General features: G+C 32.1%; 4 protein-coding genes and 2 pseudogenes across 4 annotated transcripts, besides 2 other annotated features; 3 read left to right on the plus strand and 3 right to left on the minus strand. All coding sequences in view use genetic code 12, as the record gives it.

Moving 5' to 3' along the window:
- The first annotated feature begins 245 nt into the window (after nt 1-245).
- CD36_50580 lies at nt 246-2,342 on the plus strand (annotated as a pseudogene).
- Nucleotides 246-2,342: a sequence feature (Similar to S. cerevisiae LPF6;~not a pseudogene in C. albicans).
- A 1,810-nt stretch (nt 2,343-4,152) lies between these two features.
- CD36_50590 (ADP/ATP carrier protein) lies at nt 4,153-5,058 on the plus strand (the record flags this gene model as incomplete). The annotated part of the gene is made up of 1 exon (XM_002420319.1): nt 4,153-5,058. The coding sequence occupies one exon, from the start codon at nt 4,153-4,155 to the stop codon at nt 5,056-5,058; it is 906 nt and encodes a 301-aa protein (XP_002420364.1).
- Nucleotides 5,059-7,341: 2,283 nt separating this feature from the next.
- On the minus strand, nt 7,342-8,449 carry CD36_50600 (annotated as a pseudogene).
- Nucleotides 7,342-8,449: a sequence feature (not a pseudogene in C. albicans).
- Nucleotides 8,450-8,943: 494 nt separating this feature from the next.
- Nucleotides 8,944-10,734, minus strand: CD36_50610 (conserved hypothetical protein; the record flags this gene model as incomplete). The annotated part of the gene is made up of 1 exon (XM_002420320.1): nt 8,944-10,734. One exon carries the CDS (start codon nt 10,732-10,734, stop codon nt 8,944-8,946), a length of 1,791 nt encoding a protein of 596 aa, XP_002420365.1.
- A 248-nt stretch (nt 10,735-10,982) lies between these two features.
- On the plus strand, nt 10,983-11,582 carry CD36_50620 (component of the KEOPS telomere regulatory complex; the record flags this gene model as incomplete). Its single annotated transcript, XM_002420321.1, has 1 exon — nt 10,983-11,582. The coding sequence occupies one exon, from the start codon at nt 10,983-10,985 to the stop codon at nt 11,580-11,582; it is 600 nt and encodes a 199-aa protein (XP_002420366.1).
- A 41-nt stretch (nt 11,583-11,623) lies between these two features.
- Nucleotides 11,624-13,771, minus strand: CD36_50630 (exodeoxyribonuclease, putative; the record flags this gene model as incomplete). Its single annotated transcript, XM_002420322.1, has 1 exon — nt 11,624-13,771. The coding sequence occupies one exon, from the start codon at nt 13,769-13,771 to the stop codon at nt 11,624-11,626; it is 2,148 nt and encodes a 715-aa protein (XP_002420367.1).
- Nucleotides 13,772-14,111: the final 340 nt, after the last annotated feature.

Raw genomic sequence — 14,111 nt, forward strand, 5'->3', positions numbered from 1 at the left:
AATAAATCAAAATTAGGGGGGAATTTCTTGATTATATTGCAAAGGGTTTCAATTATAAATTTCATTAAACCCTCCGGAGCAACAACAACTTTATAATACTTTTTTTTTGCCACATAATATAATTGCCTGAAAGAAATGAACTTCTAATCTTTATCTAAAGTATTTGGACAAAGCTTATTGGAGAATATTCTTGAAACATCTTAATCATATCAAATCCTGTTAATAGTAATCTTCGATCTGCCATCATGTCAAACTCCAACCCTGATGGTGATCTTTTTGTTGGATTAGGGAATCTTCCCGTAGACATTGTTTTCATCATTATTGATTATATGCCTAAATGTATTTTACCGAAGCTATTATATTTCTTACCAATTAGAAGGACTGTTGTTTCAGCAATTTTATCGAATATAATTCTTGTTGAAGAAGCTCCAAAGAATTGTTAGAGTGAAGAACGTTGTAGGGGATATATAACACCTGTATGTGTTCAACTATTTGGATGGAACCGGCAAAATTGAAACAAGCTGTGGACCAATGGAAAATATATCCAAAAATTGTACACATTCATGAATTGTTTGGTCAACAAACTATTTCAGAATACTTGGCGGAGATTCTACCTCGTGTTTTTCACGTTAATGGGCTGTTCTCAACATTTTATGAGCCCGATTATGAACAATATACGAAAGATATTTTGAAGTTTAATGTTGAATATGATCATTTATTTTTGGGAGAGTTTGGATACTTATCGGAGTTACCTCCCAGAGCTAAAACCCATGTGCTCCGTGATACAATGTTTGAGAATTATAATTTCAAAGGTTTGAAAGAATTAGAATTCAAACAAGAAGATGAAGATACTGAAGAATTCCAAATGGGTAATTTATCTTCCAGTTTAGAAATTTTGAAAATTAAAGCTGATGATTTGACTAAATTGAGCTTACCGGGGAATTTGCGTCATTTTAAGATTCGTACAGGCGAAACCCCAGTTGAATTTGAATGTGAGGAAATGAATCAATTGGAATATTTGAAACTAAAGCTACCGTTTTTGCAATCATTTGGTGAGCTTGGAATAATAGCACCAAATTTACAAACACTCGAGTTAAGCAAGTGTTATAGATTGTATCATTGTGAAAATTTACATCAATTTCAACATTTAAAACACTTAGTCATTAAAGATTGTATTTTTTCCATTTGATTTGTTTGACAGAAAATCGTTTCCTGAATTAGAAAGTTCTGAATTTGAAGGGATGGTTTTTTACGAATTGGATCCTCTATCGGAAGCTCCCGAGATTTTTGGCGTTTTTAATTTGATTTTCCCTTCAAATTTGGAGTTGTTATCAATTGCTAATGCCAAGTTTGTTAGTGCTAGTTTGAGTTCTTTAGAGTTTCCTGATACATCAATAGAATTGAATTTTTCTCGAGTAGCATTTGATGATGGATATTTGCATCTTGGACAAAATCTAGAATATGTATGCATTGAAGATAGACCAAAAATCGCAATCAAAAGTAGTTTTAGAATTTCGCAAATGGCGGAAACTTTTATATTTTAGAGGCAGACTATTTAACCTTTGAGAGTCTGGATTTTATGTATCATTTACCAAATGGACTTACAAACTTGCAACTCAAAGCCTCCAAGCAAGGCAGGATGAAACCTTTCACTAGAAAAATCACATGGCATTGGGCATTAGAGATATTTTCTTTACGTGGTTTTGATATTGATAGTGACACGCTAAAATCATTGAATTTAAATGAGTCTTATCTTGAAAAAATTCATATTAGTGGAGGAAATGTCAAAAAATTATGTACTGAGTGGTTTCCAATTAGTGTTCAAACTCTCGACTTAAGGAATATCAAAAATTCAAGAATTCTCAGGATCTTTTGAAGAGTTTAAATACTTACACATATTATTTCTCGAAGGGAATCCACTCCAAAATGTAAACCCAACTAAATTTCCCATATCATTGGAGCATTTAGATGTCAGAAATTGAAACCTTCGGTTGATATCGCCATTTTTAGTTTCAAAGTTAGAAAATGAAATTAAAGATGTTGAACTAAAAATAAATGCTCGATAGAATTGGAATTTGAATGTGAGGAAAATGTTGAAAGCATTGAAAAAACTTAACATCACAATCAGTAACTATAGCAAGATTTTGTGGGATATAGTTCCATAATCTTCTCGTTTTACGAGTGTATATACTGATGGTGAGGATGGCCGTTAGAAAACGAGTGGAATTGATGATGTTGATTTGTATTGTGATCCTGAAGAACTTTACGATGGAAGTGCATACCATCTGGAAGAAGAATAATATAATGGTCATGATAATAAAAGAAGGAAAGAGGAAACGTAGGAGTAAACCAAATTAGATTTATTTTGTAGTTGTTAGTAAGATTAAGATTAAATAAAAATTTGCAGCTATATTTGTATTTGTATTTTTTTTTTTTCATTAATTTTTGGTACAATTTTGGAACCTAATAACTGTAAAATCGGTCTTATATAAAACAATAACCGACATCAATCTCTTTTTTTCCGATCGGATAATTCATGAAAAAAAAATTTCAATTGTGTGTGTGTGGTTGTGTACAAACGACAATAAAGTGTCTGTGTAACGTTGCTTTTTTTTTGCTATTGTATACTACAAAGAATTGACATATAACTATCTATTGTTGTGCTGTTTCATTGATGGATGTGGTGGAACATAGCTTGATTGTTTGGTCATACCACCACCCATATTTTGAATCAAGTCTGTAAATGGTACGAGGGATAGAATTAGCCAGTGACATAAACTGTCCATTCTTGATAGTTGCAGTTTTAAATTGCAAGATATGAACATTGGTTAATTGGGTCCTAACACAAAAACTACTTATTGACCAACCAAATAAACTCGAATTTATTCACCAGGATTCTTGTTGTCTAATTTGTTTGGCCAAATGCAACTTTCATAATTATGCTAGAACAACTGCAACAGCTTCACCTACATAACAGTTGAGGATACAATGGTGACTACATTCATGAGAATAAATCATGACCAATTGAAGAGAATATGTATACAAATGTTATAAATAATCTGACAAATTCAGTCAGTCAGTCAAAAATTGACGCGTTTAGTATATTTCTTTTTTTTTTTTTTTTTTTTTTGCCTTTACTTGTGATCTATACGAACAAGTGGAAATATACCAAATCAAGTTAAGTTCAATGCTGATTGTAGATGACCAAATTGATGTGCATATATAGCAAGCATTAAACACTGTGTATAGCTATGTATGTTATTTTGCCATCGTCATTTTTCTGTAGATCAATCTTTTCGTTTTCCATTGGCTGTGATATGGTTGGCAATATCAATATTGAAAATATCTAGAGTTTAAATATTTTAACAGAAATGCCGAGTGTAAGACGAGAATAGGTTAACTGATGAATTGCGCTCTACAAATTTACTATGTCCAATATATATCAAGGATTATTAGGAGTAATGAGAGGAAATTTTTAGGGCTAAGAGTTGCAGTTCATGTTTATTCTCCAATAGAGTGGGGGAGGTAAAGACAAATGTAGTTTATGCGGAGGAAGAGAAGCAGAGAAACACAAATATCAAAATATGCTTGCCAATAGTAATACAAGTATCATTCTCCACCAATCAAATTGAGTTATTTTCTTTTTCTGGTTGTCGTTTTTATTGTCTCCGTGAAAATCCGGGATCCTTACATCAATAGTAAAATCAATGATAGGGCAAAGAAGAGAAGAAAAAAAAAAGAAAATTCAGACAAAATGACAGACAAAAAACAACATTCATATTTTCTTGTTAAGTAAAGTAAAGAAAAGGCGTGTAGAAATGCGTGAATTAATTAATTAGAGATATCAATATTTAATTTATGTGTGTATGTGAGTGAGCAAAGCGTGTGCGTGTGAGAATAATGAAAAAAAATTTTCCAGAGTGAAACCAAAAAAAAAAAAAAGAAAATTGGAAAACGACGACAAAAATTGTCCAATGGAATTTTCTTATAAATTTGATTCCTTTTGACAAACGTTGAAAAGGAAATTTTTTTTTTTTGTTGTTGAAAATTTTTTTCTTTCTTTCTTCTTTCTTTTCTTTCTTCACCAATTAACAGTCCTTTATCGACTTTACATATTCATAACCTTTATTCTTTTTATAAACACAATTAAAGATGGTCGACTCAAACTTCTTCGTTGATTTCATGATGGGTGGTGTTTCCGCTGCCGTTTCTAAAACCGCTGCTGCTCCAATTGAAAGAGTCAAATTGTTGATTCAAAATCAAGATGAAATGATCAAACAAGGTAGATTAGCCAAGAGATACACTGGTATCGTTGACTGTTTCAAGAGAACTGCTGCTGATGAAGGTGTCATTTCTTTCTGGAGAGGTAACACTGCTAACGTTATCAGATATTTCCCAACTCAAGCTTTGAACTTTGCTTTCAAAGATAAATTCAAGGCCATGTTTGGTTTCAAAAAAGATGAAAACTATTGGAAATGGTTCGCTGGTAACTTGGCTTCTGGTGGTTTGGCTGGTGCCACCTCTTTGGCTTTTGTCTACTCTTTAGATTATGCTAGAACTAGATTGGCTAACGATGCTAAATCTTCTAAAGGTGACGGTAAAAGAGAATTCAACGGTTTAGTTGATGTTTACAAAAAGACTTTGGCTTCCGATGGTATTGCTGGTTTGTACAGAGGTTTCGGTCCATCTGTCATTGGTATTGTTGTTTACAGAGGTTTATACTTTGGTTTGTACGATTCCTTGAAACCAGTTGTTTTGGTTGGTCCATTGGAAGGTTCTTTCTTGGCTTCTTTCTTGTTAGGTTGGGCTGTTACTACTGGTGCTTCTACTGCTTCTTACCCATTAGATACTGTTAGAAGAAGAATGATGATGACTTCTGGTCAAGCCGTCAAATACGATGGTGCTTTGGACTGTTTCAGAAAAGTTGTCGCCGCCGAAGGTGTCGGTTCTTTGTTCAAAGGTTGTGGTGCTAACATCTTGAGAGGTGTTGCCGGTGCTGGTGTCATCTCCTTGTACGATCAATTGCAAGTTATCTTGTTCGGTAAGAAATTCAAATAAATAATTTAATCTGTATTTGATTTGATTTGAGTTGATTCGATGTGATTCAATTTGAATGTGTTGAATTTTTTTATATTTATATATTTTTATTTAACTTATATATAGTTTAAATTTTTTATTTTATTTCATTTATTTATTAAAGGTTACTTACTGAAATACCGAATTATGATATCTCGATGAGATGGACCATTTACAACATTTATTCTTTGTCGTGAAAATTGTGTCATCGGACAACTGGAACCAACCCCAGCTAAAAGATTTTCTTTTGTGATTTTTCTTTGGGTTGTACTTTTTTTTTTGTAACCCGCTTAACTTATCCTCCAATCAGACTCAAGCATATTGTTCAAATACTTGTAGCATCAATAGTTTATTGATTGCTCGTTTATCTTTTCAAAACATATAATGCTTCAGCTGGCACTCTTTTTTTGATTCAATTGTATCATACATACAAATATCCCTTGCATTAGCTAGCAGACGATAACAATACAAACTTATACAATACAATGCATTTCTGTACGCACCCTATTCACTAATTTTTTTTTTCTGTTGCTCGTCGTGAAAACGAAACCGCTTGTGATCTAACACAATTCTAAAAACAGCACCAAAAAGTTTTGTAGGCAACTTGTGCTTGTACTGGCCCTAACTATACAATATACTTTCCGTTTTCTAGTGCAACCTGGAACGTTTGGTGTATGTGTGTGAAAAGAACCTGTCGTACAAGCAGCACAAATCCCAACAATTCAGGAGAGAATTTTTTTACTGGTAAAAACAGGGTGCAAAAAAAAAAATTTTAACAAACATTCTCTACTAATTCCTTTCACCTAAACCAACCGCTCTGGTGTCAAAGGTCCAGTCATTCCCAGAAACAAAGAGGTTAGCTGGTGGGGACAGGGTGAACAAAGCTATCCCTGCGGTGTCATTATGCCACAAAACAGCGGTGGGTTAGTATTGACGTGTATTATAGAAGCAATATTTGCTGGCAAGAGCCTGGTGATTCTATACAAGCCAGTCATGAAGTCGCCACCTCAGGCTTGTCCTGGCTTTGTGCGCCTGCCGTAGTGGAGAACCAGACCCTGCATTGGCACCAGACGTGGTGGTCGAACCCAAACCTACGCACTGGCTTTAGCACTTGCACAGATAACCAGTACACACCAACTTAGAACAGCTGATAGCTGTCCCAGTGGCAGTTGCGGCACCTACACTCATGCATGCACAACGCCTGCTTATAAGAGAACGCTGCACCATTAGAAAAGGTTCGAATCCGAAGACCCCTCTACATCTTCCTCGGACCTACTTCTCTCCTAATAGCATCGTCCCTAACATCGTATCACCTATCCCCGAGACATAATATCCTATACAACTTATACAAAATATATACCTTATAGTATTTAAGTATATAATTTCAACATCAAGCTAATCAACATGTTTACAAAAGAACACACCACTATTGATGTTGATAATTAACCATTAGCATAACCAGTATGACATTTTTCTAATGCAACATTGAACCCTTTTTTTGCATTTGTACCAGGGTCAAATATTTTTTTTTTTGGTTGCAAAAACTGATCTCTGCAGAAAATTAATGACATTGTTACAATCAAGTTTGTGATCTAGCAGCGGTAAACATAATAGGAAACATGATTTGGATAATAATGGAAATAGTTTTAATCAAGATAAGTTTCAGCGGCAACAGCATTGAGGAAGTGTTTGATATGATAATGTTCAACAGCGTCAAATAATGGAAAAACACATTACGGATTGGATTCTAGGAATAAGTACCAACATTAAATCAAACTGAATAACCAATATAGAAAGGAAAGTATTCATTATAGTATAGTTAAAAAGAAAGGAAGAAAGAAGAAAGAAGAAAAGAAAAGAAGAATAAATTTTTTTTTGGTTGTCAAAGAAGAAATTTAGGCTATTTATATAGTCCAAAGAATTCTAACCACATATACTTGGTTTCGTGTGATCGTGTTAATTTAATGTATGGTTATATTTGTGTTGTAAAATTAGCCGCTGAGCTATTCATAGCTATAAGCGAGCTATGGTAAGGATAATGACTATTCAAACTACAATCGATTATACTATTCTAAAATGAACTTGAACAAAACACCTTTTACAGATGTAGCTAGGAGGTGATTGTCCTTTCTTTTTGCATACCTATTAACATTCTAAGAATGATTTACTGACAAATTGAATCACATACATTGTGTATTATAATTTCATACAGTACCAAAAAAGTTAGTAGTGGATGTTACTTATATATCGATTCCATAATGGGATACTAGAATTCCGCTTTAGATAATACACAACAGGAACAAATTGAGGAATTGATCCATTTCTATCCACTAACATGACGCCACCACCCCTGACAACATACTCCAATTTTGGAAATTCAGTAAGATCTAAATCGATAATGAAACTGGAATCAACATCCATTTTCCAATCAGTAAAAGTTGTTTGTTTCGAAATAATCTTTATTTTTGAAAATTACTTTCAATAAATCTTTATGATGAAATAATGCTGGATCAATGGCTTCAAAAGATTCTAATGATTTAGGAACACCAATTTCCATTAATGAATTTTCCCTTAAATTTTTAACAGATAATACTAACACTGCTTCTTTAAAATTCACATCCCAACTCTCAAGTAAAGTAAATTTCTCAGCATTATCAATCAGTGGCGGCAAGTTCAAAATGCCCCAAGCGTGAAATACAAGTACTTTCTTGAGTTTGGTTGAATTAAAGTTTTCAAAGATACCGGTCCTTACAGAAAAGTGATAATGACCATGTAAATCCAAAATATCCACTGGCTCTGGTAATTGAAAATTTAGGAGATCAATTATCTTGAGTTTTTCCAAATTGGGCGTTCGTTGAATTAATAAGAGTCTTCTTTAAGTGATAGCAGAAGTGGAACAATAAAAGTTCAACTCTTTAATTGTTTCTGATGGATAATCATCTAATTAAAAGTCCAACGGATGGGATAAAATCAATTTCGTTGGTTTGATCCTATTTTGGTAATCCAACAACCACGTTAAGTCAAAAATACCTGGGAAAAACAATCTTTTAACACGTTTAGGATAACCATAACTATGAACGAATAACTCAAATGTGAATTTATTGACAAATGTATACTTTGTATATTCTGGTGTATACCAATTTTTGGGTATCAAATGGGTGTAAGAGAGGGGATAGTAAATACGAATGATTTCCATCAATTTCCTTTTGTTTACTTCAAGGAATTATCTATGAGTCAATGCCAAATGAATAGTGTCCTTTTGATGAGCATGATTGAGAATTTTAGCAATAATTTCCTCTGGTAAAGTAAATATCCTTTTAACTTTTTTTTGAATTCGAACTTTTGATCTTTTATGGTGATAATCTTATGGAAGATATTATCACTAAACCAATTGGAAATCCTTAAAAGGCAAAGCTCTTAGAAGAAAGAATGAAGACAAACTAACGAAAAAGAAGAAAGTGATTTCTTGAATTATTTATATACTCCTCATCAACAATAAATTGCAGTAATTATAATAACAATCAGTTGATATTGTTATAATAGGATATGTAACTTGGTAAGAAATAAACTTTACATATATTCACATGGTGGAGGTGTTTAAGAAGAGGAATACTATAAAAGAAAATATTATGCTAACAAGGTTTTCATCAATGAAAATACTATGATTCTAGTGTGGGGCAACGGTCAGAGGTTGTTGTTAGCTTGTAGACTCTTCTTTTTTTTCAAAAACGCTTTCAATAACCAAATAATAAGTGTGGGTTATTTGACGATATTAACTTGTATTATATCTTACCAACAATGTAAAAAAAAAAATAAAACCGGGTGTATGTACATATATAAGTCTACTTGTTGATTTAGAGGTGCTTCTTATAAATCAAGTAAACTAAGTTCATTCAATGCAGGACTAGGCAGTTTACTTACAGGTGCTGATGTTGTTGTTGGACTAAATATTTCAAGTAGATCATTATTTATTTGATTATTATCAGATTTTGAAATAGTACTGCCCTTAGCTTTATCGATTGAAAAAAAATTACGATTCAATTTCGGAGGATCTTGGAAAATTGTAATGTCATTGTTATGAACTGGTTGTGCTGAAGTGAAATCATCAAATTCTTCATCATCTTCATCGTAGTTGTTGTCTTCGATTGTGTTTGTTGTACCTTTCTCAGTAGGTTTCCCTTCATTCATGGAATCATTAAACTTGTTTGATTTTGAAGGACTTGGTTCAGCAGAGTTTTTAATATGCTGTTCTAATTCATCTATAGAAAAGAAATTGTTTATAGTTGTTTGTGATTGTGATGAATGCTGATTATTAGTATTGGCTTGATCAAAATCTGGAGTTGATCTAGTATCAGTTGGTTGTGGTGGTAGTGGCTTTGATTCAAGATCTTGCTTTATTACTACTTTTGGTTGTGTATCGTTTTGTGGATCATCCACCAGTCTATCATTCTCAATTGGTGGAGTAGACAGAGCTGTTTCAGTTTTTTCTTCTTCATTTACTTCATTAGATTCAAATAAAACCGTTTTACTTGAATTTTTCTTCGATGATCCTCCAAATAAACCTGCCACAGAAAACAATGGGAACCGTTTCTGTTTTGAGGATGGAGTCATTACTGATGGTGTGGTAATACTAGCATTATTAGTTGAATCCATGGTGCGACTACTTTCTGCTGACGATCGATTATTATATGTTGTTTCCAAATTATTGACACCTCCAACTGTGTTAGAATTAAATCCAAACAAATTTCCTAAAAATGTACCACCACTGTTTGTAGAATGCTTGGATCGAAGTGAAGATTCTTGTTCATATTCTTCTTCTTTTAATTTCAATTTTTTCAAATATAATTCATGATCTTTTCTTTTCCGTTCACTTATTTGTTTTTCCATTTGTTCACTATAATGAGCTTTAATTCTTTGAATTCTTGCATGAATAAATTTATTTGATTCAATTTCAATAATTTTATTCAATTTATTATTAATGGCAACATTAGAAAATTTAATCTCTAACTTTTTCTTTAAATTTTGTTTAATAATATCTTGTTTACTCTTACCAGTGGCATTGTTATTCTTGTTTTTATTATCATCAACTGATTTACTACTATTATTGCCATTTTGAATTTGGGGTGGTTTATCTTGAGCATGAATTTGATCAATATCTTTTAGTTTTTGTAGTCGACGTAACTCCTTTTTCCGTTCTTCAATATATTCATCTGTTGATGCCCATACAAACAATGCATTAGGTCGAGATATATGTCGTTTCAGTGTAGCCGTCGTGTTACTAATATTAGATCTAGTGCCATTTCCAGAACTTTGGTTCAACCAATTATCTAGTATAATACTAGCAGTCAATTCAATAGTTGAACCTGTCCATCGTACTATATCTGAATGTTGGTTAATGCTATTGGTACTATTGGTAGTTGTAGTTTCATTTATAAATTGTCGGTTATAACTTTGGAAACATGAATAATATTTGTTGCCATGTTCAGATTCTTGAAGCATCAATTCAGGATAAATATGGTCCGTTGATGATTCTGTATCTTTAGGGTCGTAATCATAATCATTAAATAAAGCATTTATAACTTTCAAGGGATCAACTTGATCATCATCTTTGTCGTCTTCTTTACTTCTGCTAGTGTTGTTGATATCTTCTGTGGCCATTAGGGATGTGTTTATTCATATGCTTAAGAAGTGTCTTGAACTGTAATGGATAGAAGATATAGAAGGAAAGGTTTATATGTTTCTGTTAAATTAAATTAATTCTTTCGAATAATAAATTTGTTGAGAGGGAGAAGAAAAATTAAAAGCCCTGCCCCAAAAAAAAAACAAAGACTCCCAAAAAATATTTTCAATCAAAGACATCATCAACAAAGTTCTTACAAGTACATTGTTTCAATATCTCATTGGCCATGACTTCAGAAGTTATAAAATTTCCTCAATTCGCAGAATTTACAATCCATATTTCATTATTTATCAATATTTCCCTGGAAAATATAACCACCATCAAATCAAATTTAATATCATCCACTGATAATCACAACAAATATGATTATTGCTTTCTTAATACTAAATATATCATATCTAAAGAACATTTATTTCAAAGCATATATAAATCATTATTAAATTATACTAGTAAATCAGGATTATCTACTCGGAATTTAAATTCAGAAATAATTTATAATTTATCACCAATTAATAATATTGGTGATGCATTAAAACGATTTGGTATTTCTGAAGATTGCCCCAATTGTATAGTCATTAAAATTATCAACAATAAAGAAGAAGAAATAACAAAAGCTTTGGACAGAGCTAATACTGATTTAAAGGAAATCATTGATGGAGAATTGATTGAATTAAATGATCAATATATTTTTGAAAATTTTATTGATTTAGCAAAATTTAGAAAATTGTACAAATTAAATGATGTTGCTGATTTGAATAAAGAAGATAATTTACAAGGAAGATTAACTAGATTAGCTATAGGTGCATGTATACTAAGAGGATATTAAACCTCCATAAATCAATAATATAATAATATATACATTCTAGTTTAGGTTTGTTGTTTTTTATATGCAAATTGTCTAATATCTATAGTACTTCTAGAATTTACAGTTGATACTGCTTTCAGGATATCAACATTGTTATTATTACGGTACCCCTGATGTCGATGATCTACTTTTCGATTGAGCTTTATTGATTTAGTTGGTGATTTTTGTTGTATCTGATTTATATTTTTAGGTTGTAATGGAATTCTTTTCCTTTCATTATTTGGTTTATCGGGTTTAAGGAATTGATGAGTTGATTTAGTTGTTGTTGATTGATACAGAAATGATTCTTTTAATGCAATTAATCGGGTACGAACTTGTTCTTGTCCACCAACAACTGTTCCAACTCGATTTTTGATTGGAGATTCTTCAATTTCATCGTCATTAGAACAAATATCAAACCCATTATCACTTTGTGGTGATTGTTTGAGATCAACTATAGGATCTAATTTAATCTTATTGAAATTAGTTTCCTCTTCCTCTTCCTCATGGTCGTTATCATTATCAGTCAAATCATCTAGTATATTCTTTGTATCCACTGGTTTATCCAGTGACTCATGATGATGTGCTTGATCGTAATCAGTAATTTCAGAATCATCAATCAAACTTGAATCCCAATCTGGTTTAATCAGATTTTCTTTAGTTGTTGGGTTTGCTGGTTGAATTTTATCGATAGGATGTGATTTAGGGGTGAAAAACTTACTGGTAGTTACATTCGGACTTGGTGTTGCTGCAGATGTATCGTTGGTTGTGGTTGTGGTTGCTGTTGCTACTAATTTTCTTAATTTCTTACTTGTGGGGGATAATTTAATTTCTTCAAATTTTACTGATCGTTTCAAAAGTTTCCTTTCAGGGGTTTTCATTTGTTTATCGTTATTGCAACTCTCTAATTGGGACCCGTTGGCAGTGGTGGTAGTGGTATTGGTTATAGTCACTTTTTTGGAAATACTTAATAAATCAAGTATGGATTTACCATTACCTGCTTGACAAATTGCTCCTTCTGATCGGGATCTATGGGCAATGGTAGCATTTGATGCTTGATTATAATTCTTTTCAATTTGTTGACTATTAGGGGAATATACTGATTCACTTTTCAAAACCGTTAAACTTTGTTCTCTTGATACCAATATTTCATGAGTATTAGGATGAATTTTCCCATTACATAATTTTTGATAAATTTCATCTGTAAAAGTTTTCCCACAACAATTTTCAAGTAAAGTTTCATCATCATAATCATCTACTTCCCTATTATTTTGAGGATATTCATTTAAGGTTGTTAATTTTTGATTTGTTGGATCAAATACTTTTTGAAATTGGAATGCTAAATTGGCAAGTTTAACTTCATCAATGAAATTATCGGGGATTTTTTTCCCCATTGATCTTAAGGCAATCAATACTTTGGTGAAATTATTATATTTTCTTACTAATTGGAAAGCAGTTCTTAACCCAATACCAGGAACTCCTTTAGTATAATCACAACCAGAAAGCATAGCAACTAATCTTAATTGTTCCATATTATATTGATTCAAGTAAGGAATTTCTTTTACTTTATCAAATTTATCACGATTTATTTCAACACAAGTCCCATCATCTTTTAATTTTGTAATTAATTTCTTACAACCAAATATTAATAAATCAGAATCTTCACTTAATATCCCATCAACAACTCCCATTTTTTCTAAATAAACCATTTGAGGATCAGCTTCATATGGAGCAACAATATATTTAATGGAAAGATTATCTAATTCACACATTACTGATTTTGCCATTTGTGAAGTAACATAAGCGGCTTTCATATATTGTTTATAAGCTAATTTTTGATTATTAGCAGCAATATATTTTTCAGCCAATTCTTTAGCTTCTTGACGTTTCAATTGACGCTCTCGATTAGTTTCTTGCTTTGTCGGTAATGATGCTCCATCAAATACAAAATATGGAGTTATACCAAAATGATTCAACATTTGAATTTTATTTAATATCGCTGTAACATATTTTCTTGTTGGTTTGCCTAAACATAATTCTTCAGCACATGAAACTAATGCTCTATGTAACCAACCATAAGTATCAATAGCTAATGTTTGACCTCGATATCGTTCTAATGAACAAGGATCTTGTATTTCTTTCAATACTTGTAATAGTCCATTAACCCCCATTGTAAGAAGAATGCTTAAATATTCACAAATAACAAGCAGATAAACGAATGAAAGTATTAGAAATAAACAACTAAGATGAAGTTGTGGTGATAGATAAAGGAAGTACTTGCTGTTGTTGCTGTTGATAGAAAGGAAAAAGTTTACTGTTGTTGTGATGAGAAGAAACTTTGTTCTGTTTATATTTTATTTTCACCACGAACGACCGTCGACAAGGAGAAGAGGTTGTCGTAGTATTGTGACACGAATGAGTTTTGATTCCTACGCGACGCGCGACGGCACAAACTGACGCGTGTGAACAGCAATACAACACAATATACAATGAATATGTTTGTGTATATTT

This window comes from Candida dubliniensis, chromosome 5 (assembly GCF_000026945.1).
Source record: "Candida dubliniensis CD36 chromosome 5, complete sequence".
NCBI classification, from domain to species: domain Eukaryota; kingdom Fungi; phylum Ascomycota; class Pichiomycetes; order Serinales; family Debaryomycetaceae; genus Candida; species Candida dubliniensis.